At 34.3% G+C, this 21,385-nt stretch overlaps 2 protein-coding genes across 3 annotated transcripts; one reads left to right on the top strand and one right to left on the bottom strand.

Annotated features, from left to right (window-relative positions):
* Window positions 1-8,076: 8,076 nt before the first annotated feature.
* On the bottom strand, window positions 8,077-11,113 carry LOC126823806 (alpha-ketoglutarate-dependent dioxygenase alkB homolog 4). The gene is made up of 3 exons (XM_050552825.2): window positions 10,869-11,113; window positions 9,478-9,669; window positions 8,077-8,651 (listed from the first exon to the last, which is right to left on the bottom strand). Exons 1-3 carry the CDS (start codon window positions 10,998-11,000, stop codon window positions 8,133-8,135), a joined length of 843 nt encoding a protein of 280 aa, XP_050408782.1. The 5' UTR covers window positions 11,001-11,113; the 3' UTR covers window positions 8,077-8,132.
* Window positions 11,114-11,351: 238 nt separating this feature from the next.
* Window positions 11,352-21,373, top strand: LOC126823793 (leucine-rich repeat and WD repeat-containing protein 1). Of its 2 annotated transcripts, none has more exons than XM_050552781.2 (13): window positions 11,352-11,444; window positions 12,042-12,097; window positions 13,559-13,679; window positions 14,040-14,146; window positions 14,795-14,870; window positions 15,152-15,274; window positions 16,196-16,274; window positions 16,942-17,103; window positions 17,881-17,960; window positions 18,959-19,114; window positions 19,529-19,632; window positions 20,267-20,344; window positions 20,940-21,373. In XM_050552781.2, the coding sequence occupies exons 2-13, from the start codon at window positions 12,050-12,052 to the stop codon at window positions 21,033-21,035; spliced, it is 1,230 nt and encodes a 409-aa protein (XP_050408738.1). In that variant the 5' UTR covers window positions 11,352-11,444; window positions 12,042-12,049; the 3' UTR covers window positions 21,036-21,373. The 2 variants fall into 2 exon arrangements, with proteins under 2 accessions (XP_050408738.1, XP_050408737.1); XM_050552780.2 differs by having other exon boundaries at window positions 11,360-11,483.
* Window positions 21,374-21,385: the final 12 nt, after the last annotated feature.

Below are 21,385 nucleotides of genomic sequence, written 5' to 3'. Positions count from 1 at the left end.
AATTGAATTTAGAACGCAACATTTTAAATTGAAGGCCATGACGTTCATGCTTACAATCAGGAGAATAGATCAGGCAATGAGAAGGGGATTCTTCCCGGCGGGCATTGTTATACGTGCATATCTTCGTGTTTTGAAGATGCAAACCAGCTAAAGAAACGCGAGCAAACTTTATCCAATCGAATAAATCACCAAATACTGTAAACTAAACCGGCGGTTAGGATACCCAGAACTAAAGCAAATTTAAAATACAAATCCATGGTCGAACTCAGCAAAGTAAGAAAGGACGACAATTAATTTCCCCAAGCACAAGATGTAAAGGAACAAAACTATCCATATACATTCTATTAGGTTTCAGATTCGAAAACATTACTTTACTTTTGTACCCTTTAATTTTGTAATTAAAATAGCAACCTTCTGATTTTCCATTCGCAGTCAAGGAGTAAAGTCTCTTGGGCTGACACGGAAACTGTTTCTATTCATTCGGACATAAAATGATCATTCACTTGTACAGTGTACTTTAAAAATCTCTTAGCGCTTGGAATTCGGTTACTGACAGAAAAATTTCGTCTCTCGTATAAATTAATTCCGTTGTGTTAATCTAAAAATAAAACGAAGTATTATTTTGACCAGATGTTAAACCCCATCCCTTGTCCTGTACTAAATTGAATTCCCCGAAAGATTTCGTCAGGATACCTGCCTATTGGCTCTTGATCTGACATGATTTCAATTTAAGATAATAAACTTTATAAATTGTAAGCAAAATATTACACACGCGCAATCTAAAGTCTAGAAGAAGTTAAGACAACAACTTAGATGTTGAAGATGATGAATTAATGTCTTAGAATATTATGTCAATGAATCCCAAGCTGTTGCTCAGTTCGTCCAGCTTCAGACAGCATAATAAATGATAGAATATCTAGAGGGACTCGTGTCCGTATTTAATGAGCGGTATATATTTGTACCGTATTCAACGTAATAACTAAACGGCTTCAATACATTTTTCTTAGAGCCGAGAGAGAAAGAGAGAAATATGGTTTAACGTTCATTCGACCCAAACCAGGGCCTAACAAATGGTTCAAATTTTTTCCTGTAATTCACTTGTGCGTAGGGGTCTCTAGCAGTGGATGAAAACTGAAGGACCCGGAGATAAGCCATGCGATTGGACAGGGGATCATATTCCTTGTCGTACAAACGTAGAATCGAAACCACGCTACTTGACCCGATGTCAGACCCTTTAATCTAACGCGCATGCGTTAAACCATTCAGTCACCCAACCAGTCTGCTAACCTGGTCAGATGTTGGGTTGTTTTTTTTTCAATTCGCTTTCTTTCGCCTTATATCGCCAATTTTACCGCACTTAAAATGTTTTTCGTAATTGGTTTATTGGTGGGTTTTTTTTCGTTTACAATTCCGAAAATTACATGCTTACAAAAACATTAAATGCATCTCTCTCGTGCGGTGAAAATGAACCAGGAAAAGTTGGGGTAATGGGGAGGGGATTCTGATTTTTTTTTAGGAACAAATATTTTGAGCGCCTAGTGGTTATTACATAGAATATACGGTATTGTCTGATTTATGGACGCAATTAAATGTCCAACTTTGAATTATGCTTTATAATACTTCAACATTTTATTGTTTTCTTTCATATAGTCATTCCCACTCATTGAATAAGTCAAATATTTACTGTCCTTTATTTACACATTCCACGCCGCAAATAAACTCGATTTTTGGACCCAGGAACTGATCGCTAATCATCTTGTTGTTGTTCTTCTTCTTGGCAGGGGGTGGGGTGGGGGCGAGGGATGGCCGAATAGTTTGCACGTGCGCGCTGTATCATAAGGTCTGTCATTGAATCAACTGGTGCGGTTTCGATTCCCCGGTTGTACCTTACATGTAGTAGGGTCCCCTGTCCAACCTCGTGGGTTTTCTCCGGGTCCTGCGGTTTCCTCCCACTGCTAAAGACCCCTACGCGCAAGCAAATTATTGAAGTAAAATTGAACCATCTGTTAGTCCCGAAATGACCTAGTTTGTGTCGAGTGGACGTTAAGCCCCATTTGAACAATTTTGCATCGATTTGGTGAATTAGATTTTTGAATTGCATCCAACAACTTGGTCAGTTCCATAGTAGATCGGACTTGTTATTTACCAAATTCTTAAATATTGTCAGCTTTTACACTCTTCACGCCAGACCTTAAGACGTGATCGATTTTATGAGACTGGCCATGAATCAGGTGATATAACAATACACAGCAGTACTAACAGATGTTATAGTATAGAATAATAGTAATAATCTGGTATATTCTAAAAGAGTGTTGGAAGTAGTAATAGATTCTAGTAAATATTGGTAACATATTCTAGTATATTATAATGGTTGGTAGCAGACTTTTAATGGTATTTATATTCTAGTAAATACCAATAATGAAAATAGTAAATACTAACAATGAAGTTTTGTAAATTCAAATACTTTATTCTGGAAAATACTGATACTGCATACTGGTTAATATTGATATTAGATTCTTGTTAAAATTGATACTGAGTTCTGGTAAATACTGATACTAGATTCTGGTAATACGGATAAATTACCGATATTAGACTCTAGTAAGTATACCGATACTAGATGGTAAATACTAATAGATTCTAGCACCTACTGTAAGTTAAAAACAGATGGGGTGTTCCCACTTAGCGGGCAGGCTTTGATGTCAAATTTTGCCGCTAATCCAGAGTTAATCCTAGAACAATGGTGTTATAAACTATAGTCCATATCTTTTTTAAGACTAAAACTGTATTGATTTTAACAAATTTAACTTTTATTAAATAACATTAAATAGCTTACACATATAAAAATATATTGATTTTAACAAGTTTTTGTTGAACATTTCCAATGGACGGCATTTGGTCTGCTTGACTTTATACTGAACTTGTAACCATTGTGTATTAAATATCGGCCACCTCGATTATTGGAGATAAAGCGAATATTAACCTGAACGTTTGCCATTTTAAAATAAATATAATTTCGACACAGATCGACCATCTATTTATATTAATATAGTGAATTGAATTCATGTTTGAAATCATAACGCCGGCATGAACTGTGTTCAAAATGTCATTAATTAGTTGGTTAATAAATTTTATTAAGAGGGATTAAGAGCTCATTAACGCTGAACACTAGTGGACAGTTCTTGATTGACTACTTTTAAACAGACTATAGTTTTAAGATCAATCAAAGGATTAACAGTCTGCCGGCTAAGTGGGAACACGCCAAACAGATCTACTTGTACTAGCTTCTATAGAATTAATGAATCAAGGTGCGTGTGTTTATTTTGGGTGTGATTGAATTAACGAAGCGGTTTTTTGGGGTGGAAATAGTCTACACACCATAAAAGTACCACCATTACTTCGAACGTCCCGGGTTTAAACAGACGTCAGAAATGTGTAACAGTATATGGCAAAATGTTAAATTGTTCAGTTTAATGTTGGGCCATAGTTTCGATTGATGTGTATGGCAGCGTGGAGCGGAAGGTGGGGCGTACATAAAGTGTAGCAAAATATATAATGGTTTTGTCTGGAAATAAATAATAAACTGGAGGTGTAATGGGTGTTTTCCCACTTCCCTTACCAGAGCTGCAATTTACATAATAACCAAATTGGTTAAATCTAGTCTTACCTTGAATTTTAGGAGCACTTTTGTTCCCATCACACTGCTTGATCCGGCAATCATAATCCGATCGTGGTAACGTTTTGAGTTCCTCGATGCCCCTAATTTTACGAAGGTGGTAGGGAGTATATTTGTAAAACGAAGACTGAGCGGTGTAAGTACTGTCGAGAGTAAACAAACCGAGAAACTAAGACAAGCCATATGTCGTTATATTTATATATAATATATATACCTAGATACGTATAAATAATTAATTATAATCTTAACCTAATAATGACACATTCTATGATTCCATTGATCTTAATTAAAAGCCAGGGGCCGTGGTGGCTCAGTGAGTAAGACGTTGGCTTGCTATTAAGCTTGAGGCCCCGTGATCGACCCTTTTTTCAGTGGTGCGGGACTGAAGGCCTGGCAAAGTACAACGTATAGTTCCTTGCCAGGCCTTTCGTCCTGCTCCACTGCCAAGGGGAAACAACACTATACAGCGCTAACAAATCGCGAGCAACATTCTCGGCTAACATCGGAAGCGAATCCTAGACCCGGTTAGCGAGTCCGCGCCCTACCACTGAGCCACCGAAATTAGAAATACTCGGGGAACAATTCTATCGAATACACTGGGGCGGATTGGGCCATCGGGCGATCGCCCGAAGTGCCGGTCGGACAAAAAATGATAAAAATAATTTTGTCCAATTCGTCTAAAAAAAAACTTTTTCTGCTGAACATTTATGGCGGTGGGGGTATTGGACCGGCCATGGAGCGATGATGATCATGGAGTCCGGAATGTGCTGGTATGATAGAATTTCTGGGCCAGGTGTGCTGTTGGCCGGAGGAATCAACTAGGCTAGGCTCCCGGCAACAAAAATAGGACATTTTTCAATGAAAATATTCCTACTTATTCAATATTCCTAACTGGTTAATCAAATGGTCAAATTTTTCTCAACTAGTCCCATTTTTTAACCAGTTAAATTCTTTTGACTATTGACGATACAATGATAATACGTTAATTAATAATGACGATATGATAATTTCACAGGTTGATGGTTGTAAATTACTTGCAGGTCGTTGTTTTGGCCTAAATTAATCGATTTTTGAGATGTATTATTTGACAGAGATTATAGTCAGATATGCCACCAAATCGCATATTTTGGGTTCATTTTTCAAAATTTTCACGGTCGAGAGACCCCGGCCCCTCGTCCGGACTCCGCGGTCAGTAAAAGGGGCCGCTTCGACACGGGGGCCCGGGCCGGTTCCCGGCCCCAATCCGCCCCTGCACAGTTACGCCAGTCTTTATCAAGGAATGATATCATGATATATGTATGTCCATTGATCCTGGGTTTGAATTGAGTTTGAAAAATCTTGAGAAGAATTTCGGGATTTTTCAAGCCTGGGGAAGCGCATTCATTTTTGCATTTATGTATTTCCTTCATTCATCTAATGTTCAATGTATTATGTTAAAAATAATTATTTAAATTTCTATCGCTTTGTTTTAATACCAATTAGATCTGAGGCCATTAATCTTATGTTTGGTAATCGACGGTTGACAGCCGACACAATAATAGTTTTAATGCGTTAATTCGATTATTTGTAATTATTTTCTTTTATATTTTTATTGTAACCTATATTTGTTAATTGGAAATTTAATTTTAATCCTTAGATACAGTTTCTTTGAATATCGGATTTTACATCCATTTCACCCGCTCTTCTCCCGACAGAGAATTTTAATATCGTATTAAAGTGTCATTTCTACCTACAATAACTTTTTTTTATGTTTTCACCTTCACCAACATGTCTATAATGTCATAATTAATAATGAGACGTTAAAATTGTAATAAACAACAACAACATCCATTCGTCATTCTAGGTTTTATTCCGTTTCTAGGATAGGTACTCTTTTTGTGTATTACAGATATATTATCCAAGATTTAGATAAAGAGCTAGTCGTCCTTGCTATAATTAATTCAAAAATAGATAATGAAAAATGAATATATTATCGGAATTTCATTCAAATTACTTTATTCTAGGCGAAGTTATGACTGTTCAAAGGATAATTATCGTAAATCGTTATTTTCGTAGTAACGGAACTTGACAACCGAGGCTATTAATCTTGATTATCCATTTCAATTTTTTTTTTTTTAAATCTCGCGGGTGTTCAAAGCCATTTAAATCTCGGCCTTCCGATGCCTATAGAGTGTTGATTTTTGACTTATGTGAATAAATGTCTAAATATTAGAAAAAATACCTGCAATAGACCGATTTAGTTTCACATATTGCATCTTTAAACTGTTTGAAAGGATAATCCCGTGTATATTTGTTACAGGAGATTCTCACTTCTACAATGTGCCTACTGTTTATTATGTTTTGTTTTTTTCGGCTTTCAAACCCAATTTTTAGATTTTATGGCAATACATTAATTTGTATGAAAAATCGGTCGCAAATTGGACGTTATGATTCTAATAATTAAATTTAGTTATCCTTTTAAAAAAAAATATCTCTGACACTGGCTAGTTTATACAATCGATTGTATATTTTTGTCTCTGTGGCATCATACCCATGGCAAATTAAAAAGTGTATTTTTAGACAACTGAAAAATTGTTTATATGGCAGAGTTATATGTGTTACTTTCAATTAATTTTGAATGGGTTTGGGTGAAATTTGGTTTTTAGAGAGAGAGAGATTTCAATATTTCGCTTGCACGCAGGGGTCTTTAGCAGTGGAAAGGACCCGGAGAAAACCCACGAGGTTGGACAGGCGACCCTACTCCTTGTCACATACAACCGGGAAATTAAAACCATGGCAATTCATTCAATGACAGGCCTTATGATACAACGCGCAGACTCTAACCATTCAGCCATCCAAACCCCCACCCCACTGGAGTATTAGCATAAACGATTGCAACTGGAATGAAAGTGGGGTTTAGCAATAAAGAAGTTCTGTGATCCCAGGACCACCTGGTTGTTATTTATTAAACGTTTTATTACATGATGCCCAGAAACTTAAAGAAGTTTAATATTAAATCTAAATAGAGTCCGACAACAATGTCAATTCAATCCAATCTGATTAAAATACAGATCTATATTTCGTTTCGTTTTTTTTTATATTTTCGATGGCCTACACTACATTAAGATTAGAAAAGTTGTACTATAAGGTTGTGTCAGGGGGCGTACGAGCGGCTTTTGACCCTATGACGTCGGACATTGATTAATCAATCAGTGTTGGCGTTTCTAGTAGTTTACCCACATTTCCGTGCATGGCACGCCAGAAGTCGCCGTAACAGAATGTTTCATTGGCTTATCCCCCACTTAAATCAAAACGCCAACAATATAACAACTCTTCCAGATCCTAGTGTAGTAAAGACAAGTAAAACGAAATTGTGAACTATAAAAAACGAAACGAAATAGGATCTGTGTTTTAATCAGATTGTATTCAATCAAGTAATATTGCATACAGGATGGTATATCTAAATAGATTTGTACTTGGCGAATATCCAGAGGATATTTTCTCATTGGGCCTATCTGAAATACAGATATTCACAGTTAGCTGATTTGGCTAGAAAAGAAGCTTTTGTTTTTTAACTCTTAGCAGACCACATTCTGTATTTTGATTTCAGATTTTCAATTGAGAATAGCTAAAAAATTGACTGTTTGTTCATTTTCTGTGTACATCTGGAATAAGACAAGTGATTGCTTCCTCTGGTTTCATAATGTAGTTATTCAAATTATAGCATTTATGTTCGACCCAGTTATGGTGAATATTCATGATTTTGAAGTAAACAGTCATGAATTAGGTAAATTACATACAAAAATGAATTTAGAGCCTATAGATTCTATTGACCGGCATAGCCACCATAGCAAAAACATGAGATGTTAATCCCCCTTCCAATATTTTTATCAGATGATTGCCACACATTGACCTCTCTGTGGTTATAAAGATAAAGATCATCTAAATAATCAAAAAAAGTTATAGGCCAAGAAATGTTATAGATTTAAAGGAACTAAATCGCTATTCTTTGGCGTCTAAAATATTGAATACCAGAAGCCCATCTTTTCACGGTAAGATAATAACATCAATGTTGATTTAAATTCACCAATAAGTCGTGTTTGCAATGTCGAAGACTGTGGATGATATTGAGTTAAAGACTTAGCTACTTTAACATTGAATTCAATGAGGAGAGAATTACTAGTCTGAGTCCAAAAGTTTGACCTGCAATTAAATAGAGTTTGCTCCCTTACATTGCAAGGCGGCTATTTTTATTTTATCTTTGATTTTTGATCTCCTCATTGGATTTTTTTCAACATTCTATTTCCGTATTATTTACGTGGATTTTATGTGCATCAGTGCTATTAATAACTTAAAGACAAACTGCTCTTTTTTTCTAAAACCAAATAAATTGACAAAAATATAACAACATATTTATTTTTATTCAACAAGGTATCACATTTGGATAATAAATTCTTTGTTCAACTCTGAAACCACCCAATCACAATTCTGGTTTAATACCAACAGCCGTTCCTTTAAATTTGAAGGCAATGTCTTTCAATTTCCGTCCTACTGAACCATTTTTACCATCATCATCAAACTCTGCAGACAATTCACGAAAAGTCATGGCAAGACGTCGACTCTTAATATCATTTCGATGAATTGCATGTTTCCATTTATGTCTCGCAGCAGCCTCAACAACAACTAAAGACCTCTGATTTAATTTTACATGGATTTCTAAATCAGGCTTTTCAGTATGTGTAAAACGCAAAATGGTGTCAGATAATAAATTAATAGTTACAAGTCGTTCACCCCACAACCAAAAATCATCAAAGTGAGGATCTATTGCTGATCCTCTTTCAGGCACGTATTCTAAATTACATAATTCTACAGGTATAAAATCTGCCATCCCAAGTACGGTTGTTAATTGTTTATATAACGGTTGACTGTAATCAGGCAGACCTGTAAATACTTCACATTTCACCTTCTTTTTCTTAAAATTAACCTTTGGTCCATAATCCTAAAATACAAACATAAACATTCAGATTTTCATGTACCTACAAACAATTTTATAATACAAAACACAAAGGATTAAATGATTTTACACACAATTATTGTAAATGTGTCTCCAAAATATATTCAAATTCAAATATTTAAAAATTATTAAGAATGGATAAATAAGAATGAATGAATATATAAATATTATATACAGGCCTGTGAAAATAATTTTATCATACCAGACAAAATATTTGGCACTGAAGACTAGTACTTGACATTTACTACTTTTATTGCTTATGACTGTATTGTGTATGTCGGGATGCCTGTCTTTGATTAGCCCAGTCGGAGCAGAACAGAAGGAAGTTAAACCCCATTACATTTCATATTGGTTATGAGCAGTATAGTTACTGAAATTATCTGATGACTGATGAGTAGGTGTTTATTTTGTTTAAAGATACATTATGAGACATTAGATAAAGAGCTGGCAGTTCTCACTCTAATAGTTAAAACTAGATAATGTAAAGGGAATTTGCTGAAAATTTCAGTCAAATTGATCCACCATGAACCGAGTATTTAGCGATTGAATTTTTGGCCTAGCCTTGATCATCATAACTAAAGTCAAAACATAGTCACGATTATCCATTTCATGATTAAATCATGAATAAAAGTTGAGCAGCAAATCGGATCCTAATTCAGTAAATATCGCACTAGCAATGACATCGAGGGTTGATTATGGTCTAGATAAGTTAATTAATGTCTTATTAATAATTTAGATAACATTTCAGGTCTAAAGAAAGACCTGCAATAGGCAGATTTAGCTCTTGCATAATGTATGTTTAAATATATACCTGTTTTCTTCGTCCTGATTGAGAATCAACAAAAGGTGTACTGTCTATCTGCCTACATAAATCCCTCTCCTGTTCTTCTGTAATAAATTCTTCCTGCAGATAAATACCAGGAAATTCTATAGAACTACCGCCATGATCAGGATGCTGTCCATACTCCCACGCTGATCTACACTGTTGACAATATTCATAAATCTAAAATAGAAAGAAATATCATTAAAGGGACATACATGTATGCAGATATATCTTCTTTGGCTTTTCTATAGGGGAGCCATGCTGGCTCAGTCAGTAAGACGTTTGCTCGCTAACCTGGAGGTTCTGTGTTCGATCCCTGTGTTCACTGAGAAAGTTCACTGGGATTTTCTGGCGTAGTCCCCCCTTGTCAGTGGTGCAGAATGAAGGGCCTGGCAAGGGGAGAGAGAGAGAGAATTGGGGTTTAACATCCACTCGACACAAACTAGGTCATTTTGGGACTAACATATGGTTTTAATTTTATTTCAATAATTCGCTTGCGCATAAGAGTCTTTAGCAGTGGGAGGAAACCAGAGGACCCGGAGAAAACCCACAAGGTTGGACGCCTGGCAAGGGACAATGTATAGTCTTCAGATGGGACAAAAAAACAAGGTTCAGAGTACACATGGGTGTGCCCATAAAATAAAAACGTAGGCCTTAGTGCTCCTGTCCAGGCAAAATTTACCACAAAGCATAGCACACTGTATGACAAATGTCGCTATTCATTAGCCTACATGTAGTAAGAGCCGCGCAGTAGGGCATTATAGCCCATTTCATTTCATTTCATATTCTATAGCTGTTGGGGTTGCTGTAGTCAAGCGGACTCTTCAAGTCTGTAAATAATGAACATATGTCACAGTCACACACAACCTTTCTGAGACTACCGGTAATGGCTCCATGTGTCTACATGTACTATACATTAGCTTCAGCTTCTGAAATCCAAATCATTGCTCTAGATAGCCATGCTGCAACCAGAAGATTAGGCTACATATTATTATGATTTATATTTATAACAGTGCAACTCCATTCTTCTGAACAATTTTTTTTTTTTTTCTATTCTACTACATTATTTTTACCAATGTCACTGAAATTTGTGAATTAAGTGTTGCAACAATAATCTTTTGGCAACATACTGAGACACAGTCAGTCACACTCACACTTTGCTACATGAAATTATTGTGAAATACCGAAGAAAACCCATGACATGACCATCATGAATGACTTAAACTGGAGCAATTTTCCAGATTCATAAACACTCAACTACATTTAGAAATAAAAGTTCCCTCTCTTAATTCAATTATTTCAATAATAACACATAAATTTTGTAAATTATGCATTAGCTGGAGTCAGGCAATCCACACAACATAGTAATAAATAAGCACCTCCAAAGGTTTAGATTCCGTTGTTAGATCTGTTGCTGTGTCCACAGTTTCACATAACAGACAACTTCGGATGCCCTTACATCCGCAAAGCTTGTCTTTGGCATAATATTTTACATTGTTTTCCTCATTCATTTTACAACGTGGTGTTTACTTATAAATCATACATGTATGTACTAAAAAATTGTCAACATGAACTTCACAATATATTGCAATATTGTGCAACGTAAAGACCTGAGAAGTCAACTTATTATAGAAACATATTGTAAAATTTAAAAAAAACAGGGATTTTCTGAAACGACATACATGGTTGCATTTATTTACCAATTTAGTGTTTATTCATTTGTATACAAATTTAGGCAGAAATGGAATAAATTGATCTTAAATAAAGCACACCGGAGACATGCAATTGTTCACAAGTATTTATGTTTATTTGCGTTTCGTGTTAGAAATAACCCAGTTCTACTTTTTAATCGACCAGTCAAAGAGTGCGGGAAATATGTTGTGAATAATAAGTGAATGATTGTCACGGAACAAGATAACGGTTTATTTATTGTAACGCCTAGCGGAAAAATAACGGTTATTATTTACTGTTATAAAAAACTTATACACCTTTTGGTATGTTTTTAATAGAAGAAAACGGGAGGCATAGTCTACATAGCTTTCTTTGAAAACTGAGATAACAACCCCTGCTGCCCTGCATGATTCGAATGCTGCAATGGCTTTACCTTCTATTACCTCAACCGAACATGATATAAATATTATCTAGTAGCCTTCTTCTTCTAGTAGTAGATCTAACAACACTAAAACAAAGATTTCATTTTACTAGAATAGATCATGTTAACGTTGATGAAGCAATAGTGTGCGTATAACATATCATATAGCCCAATCAGACTCAGATTCAGAAATAAACTGTTTTTTGTGGGTTTTTTTTTTATTTTATTTTAATGTTCGTTTCATTTGGAAATACTGCAGCCTAACACTGTAACACTATTGAAGTAGCTAATCTGTTCCTAAAAGTGACTTTAGCTAGACTTCAAGAATCAAAGGGAACAAAGGGAAAATAAAGAACTGCTTTTCAATAGATTGAATCAGACTGGATAATAAAACCTTTATGCTTTATGATAAATGAATATTTTCTGTTTTATAGTAAATTAGTATTATTATATATTATAGTGGCAGACATGACATCCCATGGAAATAAAAGAAAAATAGAAGATAAAGAAAAACTGGTGAGCAAAAATTAAACAGAATGTTGGTTAATGCGGTACGTAGCACGTTTTACCCAAATCTACCAAAATCCACCATTATTTCAACTCATATGATGATAATTTATATCTATATTTGATAATACATACTGTTCTTTATGCTAAATTGGCATATAAAATTAAAAATGACAATTTGGCATAAAGAACGGTTAATTATCAAATATTGATATAAATTATTGTCTTTTAAGTTGAAATAGTGGTAGATTTGGGTGGATTTGGGTAAATTGTGCTACCTGTGTAACACAATATTTTGGCAATTTTCAGACAAACATATTAACTGTTTATCTTTGGTATGCAATACATGTAGGAGATATTTGCTCAGACAGAAGGGTCTCTGCCCACTTTACTTCTATATTTCCAACTGTACAGAGTTCTCTTACATGTATATCAATGTGTACACGCACACGGTTGGACCTCTTTTCATCAGAACCCCTGGGCACATTTTCTTTGTCAGTTTCGGTTGTGCTATGCCTGACAAGTTAAGGCCAAGTTTGAAAAATCATGGTAGTTCAGGATCTTTTCGGCCCACACCTGGGACATCATTTAAGAGTTCAGTTCCCTAACTGTTTGACTACGTGTACCCTGACCCCAGTTAGGAAAAAGCTGAAGTGTTCTTCATCATTACACAAGCTTTGCAATGTCAAACTTTTTTGTTTCAAACATTAATATAAGAAAATGAAAATGTAATTTATCATACGCTAGGACCTAATCAAAAATAATAATCTTATTTAGAACAGAGGTATTAAATATATTATTAAAGATGGGTTCCCGCGTACAAACTGGGTGATTTAATGGTATATATGGACCAAAAACATATTCAAACTAATTAATTTGTCATAGTTATGCTTCAAATCCTTCTCAAACATTTTAATTGCGAAGGAATGCCCTGCTATTAAAATTGATCAAACCAGGTCATGTTTACGTCACGTCTTGGGAGTCGGAGGAGAATTCATTGCATACATAAGACGATGTTGTCTTTAATCGCTTACTATTTATTACAAATATCGAATCCTAATTAAATTATCGGATTATCCACTACCCGCGTCTTTTTCCGTCATTTTTATCTCAGAATGTATTCTACGTCTAACTCTTCATAAAGTTTATCAACTTGTACATCAAGCGCTCAATGTTCGCTTGTGACCTTTGACATCACGCGTGCAGAAGTTCCTAATAGTCGGGCTGTTGATCAGGGGAACCCTTACATTTTTGTCCTGTATACACTCCATGAGTGTTTTTCGGGAAATCCAGTATTTTTCTAGTAAGATTGGATATCTCTACTTTCCATATATACCAAAATTGCCATACTTTTATTGGAAATAAATACTTTTCTGGGAACCCATCTTTAAATAAAATTTAAAAACTAAATATTCTTTTTTTTGGCATGGTATGTTCTGTACTGAACTGTGATTTAAATAATTTTTTTAGCCTCCATTACCAGACTATGAACCAACAGCTTTTTTAAGATGTCATTCTTCTGAAAACGACCCTAATGATAATTTATCTAAGGTATGGCGGTCAGCTTTTGAACCAAGTCTTCAAAATCCAGGTAAAGATTTTATTAAAAATGAACAGGCCTAACTTTAATCCTATATTTAGGCCAGGTATCTGATAAAAAGCTAAACTTGTAGTATGAATAGGTACATGTTTTGTCTAGTACTGCTACATTTAAGATGGGGGAGAGTCTAGGGCAATTGTGCCATCCCACACAAAATTTCTCAAATGAATAAAACAAGAATGGAACAAATTTCCAGTGGAGCATGACCCCACACTCCCAATTTGGTGCTCGACATCTGTATATGACTTGTCATTTGCAGGATTTGACAATGTGTAAGAACTGATTGACTCTTGCACTGACTTGCACTAACCTTATGATATTTAACCTGATTCTTTTGATGATGTGTTTCAGGGGAATCAACTTATATTTTAGCATCATGTGGATCAAAGATTGTTAATTTAATAGATTGTCAGACAGGGAAAGTTATGAAAAGATATAATGATCCAGATATTAATGAGGTAAATAAAATGTATATAACAAGGCCATAGAAAAACAATATTCTGTTTCTCAGACAATTATTCCTGTAAGTATGATATGGTAGTTATATGTTTGTGTTGTTTTCTGTCAAAAGATCTCTACTGGGCTAAATGACTTCCCATAAACATCACCTTTTAAGACATAACATTTATCTCATCATTTTGTTGAATGTATGATTCTCCAGTATCATTTATGATTATCAATAATATTTACCAGGGTTGCATTTCATTCAAATTTTTACTTCCTGTAACCAGGGGAAATATTTACTACAGCTCTTTTTAAGTGACGTGAGGAGTGTCTGAGAACCAAAATATTTTTTTTATATGGCCTAATATTCATCTGAATCTCAACCTTAATAAATCTGTTTCCTTTGATCCATAAAATTTATTAAAAATAAAATCACAATTTTAATTTGAGGATCATTGCCAACACATTAGTTAGTCCTCTTCATTCCTTGTGGAACATAGGGCTGCAACAGTCTTCTTCCATCTCACTCTATTTTGGGCTGTTATTTTTACCTCATTCCAGGTTTTGCCAATACTTTCTAGTTCTTTGAATGCCAATGCATTACTTGCCAGATAAGTCTATCTGAGAATCTTACTTTTATCCTTAATTATTTTCTTTTCCAGTCATTTTACACATTAGCATGGAGTACATTACCAATTCAAGGGAAAACATCAAAGTGTAATATTCTAGCAGTAGCTGGTAAAGTTAATTTTATTTCAATGTTGATATTATGAAAATAAAACCTTTTCTGATATGTTTATACTTTATAAAGGTAGTCAATAACTTTATCACATAAATAATCCTGCTAGAGAGCTACCAATGAACATTCTTATAAAATAAAATAACAATGTTTTTAGCATCTATAGGAATATTATGATACCATACTACATTGTGGTCTTGTGCTGAATTAAGATATGCATTTTTTATAATATTTTCTTTTAGAATACAGCATAATGTCTTGTTTATTTTGAAATTATTAGGAGAAGGATGTCGTGTTAAGCTTCTATATCCCACACAGTTAGTGATGTATTCAACTTTAACATATCATAAAAAATATATCAGTTGTCTTCTATTTCATTCTACAAAACCAAATTATCTCTTCAGTAAGTACCCTTTAGATCTTGCATACTCTGATTCAGTTAGGTCGTATATTGTTTTCACCATATTGTTTGTCAATCCTATTAATTTTCAAGATTCTAATAATTGCTTTTGGAGGCATTGCCTTTGATCACTTTAACAAATCTTGTGTTGGCTCTAGGGGCCTGAAACTTTTAAAAGTTTATATTTTTCAATATATCCAAATTTCTCTTAATTGTTAAAAATGCATTTTATCCATTTTAAAATTAAATCATTAACTGCCAATCGTATTTAAATCTGTTGAAAATCAAAACCATCCAAAGTTCTAGAGATGTAATTATGGGCTTGTCATGTAAATAAATGTCTAATTAATAATTTATATAACATGTGAGGTCAAACGAAAGATCTGCATTAGACAGAATTAGCTTTTGAATAATGCATCTTTAAGCAAATATGGCACACATTCCCATAATAGAGAAACATTTTGGCCGATATGACTCTCTATAATTTTCTTACAAATGTCAATAACAGATCTACCGTATACATGTACATGGGTCACAATTCTATAGAATACAATTACTGCTTATTACTGAGTGACATTTCGACTAAGCTTCTCTTGTCTTCATCAAGCAATGATAAAATATTAAATGTAACCTGATAATTCTCAACCAAAATGAGAACCCTACGACAATTTCTTCAATATTTTAGAATCAAGGTCAAGAAGGAGCATGTTTATGATATGTGTATATTAACAACTAGAAGACTAATCATTTTTGAAAACGGGTGTTTTGCTATTCATCTCCCTTCAATTGTATGTCTGATATACATGTAGGTATCTAACCCCTCGGTCTTTATTATTTCGTGTAACAACCTTGTAGAGATCTATCTATATCTATTTCATTTTTAAAGATTATATATGTACATTAATTTATATTTCTATAATAAAGGTGGATCAAGAGATGGTTGGATTGTATTATGGGATATTGGTATACCAGATATAACATTACAAACCAAAAACAACAATAGGTAATGTGCTCAATTTAACCATAAAATATTAATTACAGCTCACAACTCTTACAGATATAGCCCGTTCAGAGTCTGTTTGCCCCTTTATATTCGGTAAAAATGCCTGATAATAATAGGAAAAGTTTTGACATAGGAACACTGGTTCAGACGCTTATATTTAAACTAGTTATAAATCGCTGGGGATTTTAAGATAGGATAGTGTTTGACTATTTTGACCTCATTGATTAAAGGTTAATTATGCATTGGCACATGTCATTTTTCAAGGAAGATAGCTTACTGTGCATGTCTAAGGCAAGCTGAAGCTGGCAATTTTAAGCCAACACGTTCAGTCGGCCAAGATAAGACAGCTTTAACGAAAGCTTTTCTAAACTGGTTTATTTACCCCATCTTTGTGTTCAGACGCACACGTTAAACTGGTTAAATGATCGCATTAAACTGGTTCAACGATCGCTGGGGATTTTAAGCCAGTTTGGTTAGCATGCCTGAACAGGTTATTAGGTGCCAGATTATTTTGCACCCTAGTTTCGCCTAATAGTAGTCCCATCCCTGCTTACATGTACATGTCTATGTCTTGTTTTCCCTAATATTTTTTACTATAGATATACAAATTCAATTCATTATTTAAACATGTTAAAATGATTTGATGCTACTTTTCATTACGTTACAGTCCTTTACTAAGGTTCGCATTACCAGATATAAATTCAGATGCTCTCAATTTAGCGTATAGTTCAGCACAGAATATTCTTATCGCAGCCTGTGAAAATGGTTGTATAGGATGGAAACTTGATGACATGAATAAACAAACCAAAAAAAGAAATAGAATTATTAGGTAGAGTATGAATTACTAGATAAGCAGCAGAGCATGCCGAAAAAAATTGTATACATGTATGGCTAAAGTAATTTAAACATACATTATGCAAGAGCTAAATCTGCCTATTGCAGGTCTTTCTTTAGGCCCGAAATGTTATATAAACTATTAATTAGATATTTATTAACAAAACAAGAGCGTAATTAACTCTCGATGGCATCGGATACTCAAGATTTTAACTAGATTAGAATGGTTCACCATTTAAATATTTGATTTAAAAATGGGAAAGTGAGGCCAAGTCTCAAATATACCAGTGCTCAGGTTACCACAATGCGCACATCTTGTCAAAACTACAAACAGTGATAACTTGGCTAAGAATGAAGTAATTTGAATGGAAATTTTCAATATTTTCATTTTACATCATCTATTTTTGAGCTATTATAGCAAGAATGATTAGCTCTTTATTTAAATCTTACATAATGTATCTTTAATTATTAATTCTTTGTTGTCTTAATAAATAAGCTTGAGAACAATGTTTTGTTTAGAATTTCCTTAAAATTTGGACTTAAAAGCTTTTGAGAACCAAGATCATGATGAATTTTCTTGGCCAACAATGGGGTCGAAACGGGGCCTCCAGGTTAGCATGTCAACATCTTACTCACTGAGTCACTGCAGTTCCCTGAAAAAATCCAATAATCAGCTGTCATTGACTCATTAATCAGTATTGGTGATAACATTATTTAGCAAATCATGTTTTATTTATGAAGATGGCCATATATTATTTGTGTATTTTTTCAGCCAGACAGATTATATATTTGTTAAATCGGATGTAAAACAAACTATAGATGGATTGATCATGTTAACAGATGATATAATAGGTAATATTATAAAATTAAATATTTGGTATTTTTGGTTGGAATTCCAGTTCTGATTGAACCCTCGGGGATTTTGTATGGTAGGCATACACAATACACTGTACAATAAGCATTGAAATCATCTCATGATTAACCAATTGTCACAAATTTATCAAACTCCAGGATTGGTTAGCTTGGAAGTACATGTATAAAGCATTTATTTTCTAACGATTGCTGGTCTGTCACCTATTCAGTTACGATATCAATCGAGTAATGAAACGATATGGGTGTAACATCCTACTTTTCACAGCTAATTAGCTAAGAAAGACAAACATCAACATGCATTGTGCTCTTCATTGAAATCAACCTGTCAAGGGATCTTTTAGATGCATGCCAATGAATACAGCAGTGGACCTGGATTTTTCATCCAGTCAGAACAACAAGCTAATGTTCTCCTTGCCAAGCCCCATGTCCTGCATCACTGATGGGGGGAAAACAGCATGGAACTCTCTCGATCAACACCAAGATTCAACCCAGGACCTCCTGTTAGCTAGCGCCCATTCTGTTTCACAGAGAATTACGAATCTTCCAATATCTCTGTAAAAGATGACTGCCTTTAACACGTGCCGTCACAGCACGCAGCGTCAATCATTGGCTGAATGGCGCGTGCATTGTTTACAAAAGACATTACTGCTTCGGGCAGAATGCTGCCTTTTAGTCATTTTAATACCCATTTACACTAAATAGGAAATAATATTTACCTACAAATACATTAAACGTCTTTATTTATCTTTCTAATACATCAAAAGAATGTTTTAGAATTTAATTTGTTGGTGGAAAAAAGTTAATATTTAAGATTCATTAAGTCGCATTGATGTCATCCTTATCAGTGATTGTAGTGGTCTAGCGAATATTCAATGCTGATCAGTGTGGCTAGCGCCATACTCACTGAGTGCCCCTCAACCTCAAGAAGGATTGATTTGAACCGTTTGTAAAATGATGATTACTACTTTTGATTTCAGCAACCAAGCAAGTTGGAACTGGATTGATACAAATGTGGAGTATAAAAGAAAATATAAATAGTAAAAAAAGTAAAAGTAGACAGACAATAAAACCATTGTTAGAATTAGAATATACATCAACAACTGTAGATTATCTTAACTTTGGATACACAGCAGGTAATAAATATACTGTCAGGAATCAAACAAGCGACCCTACAAAAAGAAATGGTTGCTCCGACTGGACTAATGTAGAAGGGGGGCCAGAAAGAAGCCTACTTTTATATCGAAATTCAACTGTCAAGGGTTCTTTTACGTACACGCCAATATATACACAGGACCTTGTTTTTGGGCTATCCGAACAACTAGACAGATTTTTCCTACTATTTCAGCGCGTGGCTAACCAGAAGACATATTAATTTTTTTTCACTTGGCCCGTCTGCCTGAAAAGTCAGATTGCCAGCAGCTCGGGGGCAATTTTGTCGTTACCCTGATCCAGATTGGCATTGTTAATTGTAATTCGTGGTTTAAAACATGACTGTCTCATTAGAGTACAGTAATTATAGAAATACAGAATATTTGTTTATTTTTAAGGTATGTTGTGTGTTGGTGATGATGTCGGCAATATTTATTTATACAATTTAAAAAATTATCTCAAGAAAAACAAGTCACAAGAATCGCTCCTTGCACCTTCTCAGGTATGAAGTTAACAATATTTAAATCTTACTGTCGTATCTTCTTAAGCCAAGTTTTTAATACGAATGTTTGGAGGTCTGCAGGAGTTATTAAACCTGTTTAATACGATTTTTGATTAATGTAAATTACTCCCCGTGACTTTACACTGTTTAATTTTGGGCAGATTTTCAGGAATAATTATTATTGTGGTAAAAATGAACTCAATTTGTTTTAAGTGTTTTTGCAAAACTAGTTCTAGAGTTGTTTCCCCTCAATGATACCTTTTTGTAGCGTTTTAGCAAAACTAGTTCTAGAGTTGTTGCCCGTCAATGATACCTTTTTGTGGTGTTTTAGCAAAATTAGTTCTAGAGTTGTTGCCCGTCAATGATATCTCAGTTTGATGAACATGCATGATCGTACTCGTAGTTAATATTGGGCTAAATATCATCAAGAGATGACAAATCTTATCACAGGTGGTCGATAAAGGCCAGAATTAGGTCACCAGAAGACATTGTCAGTTTGTGGAAATAGGGTCAGTAATATAAGCTTCCATTCCCTTTAATAGGCAAGTATAAATATTTTTCTGAATAATATTTGCCAACTTGTGTATGACATGCCTGGCCATGATTTATACATTGTTTATTGTAATTATTTTAGGTTATTGACTGGCCAGAATTATCAGTTGATAGTAGATCAGATATAGATAGTGATGCTGTACCAGAATTAGATAAACAGGTTTGTATATTCAACTCTGATAAACACCTTTCTGTATACCTAAATCATTGAATATGAGTGAGAGAGGGGGTTTAACCCCCATACGACACAAACTAGGTCATTTCGAGACTAACACATGGTTCAATTTTATTTCAATAATTTGCTTACGCGTAGGGGTCTTTAGCAGTGGGAGGAAACTGGAGGACCCGGAGAAAACCCACAAGGTTGGACAGGCGACCCTACTCCTTGTCACATACAACAGGGGAATCAAATCCACGCCACTTGACTCAATGACAGACCTTCTAATCCAAGGCGCATGCGTTAACCATTCAACCACCCCACCTCTGTTTATAGGGGAATTTCTAAGTTGGATGTGTTCAGTGAAGCTCAGCATCGTCATAAAACTTGGTAGATAGTTTCATTATATTGATACCTTGAATAAGTTTGAAAACAAGCATTTCTGCTCAGGTTATGTAGATTGATAAACAATTTGCTTGTTACATGCTTTATAAAAATATAAATGAAAAAGTAATTTTGCTTTAATTACTTTAATATCTACATCAAATCCAAATATAAGCTGCTTTGTATATTAAACATTGTTATCTTGTATTTTCAGAAAATTGTAGTAAATTGTGTATCTGTGAGTTCCAATCAAGAATATATAGTTTATGGAACAGATACAAACTTATTGTGTATATGGAAAAGATGTTGATCTAGTTAACAAAAAGATGTTGATCTAGTCTACAAAAATAATCAAATACAGTACTGCCAATTAAGTAATTATAGTGATAGTCTAGGTCACTGAGACATCTGTATTATATTACTTTATAAATGTTTACTGTCAAATCTTAATCAAATAATGTTGTTTTGAATGTTTTTTAAACTACACTGTTCCAGAAAATATCATTTAGTAACCCAATATGTCTGGATCAATGAAATTATGATTTCATATGTCAAGCTTGGCAGGCTGTTATTTTATGATTGTCGCTTGTTATGTTATTGTGAAGATGGGTAAGATAATTTTTAAAATTGTTACTGTATATTTTGATTGTAGTTGGTGTG

The sequence above is a fragment of the Patella vulgata genome, chromosome 6 (assembly GCF_932274485.2).
Source record: "Patella vulgata chromosome 6, xgPatVulg1.2, whole genome shotgun sequence".
NCBI lineage: Eukaryota > Metazoa > Mollusca > Gastropoda > Patellidae > Patella > Patella vulgata.
Note: the sequence above shows the minus strand (reverse complement) of the source record. Positions and strands in the feature narration are given on the sequence as shown.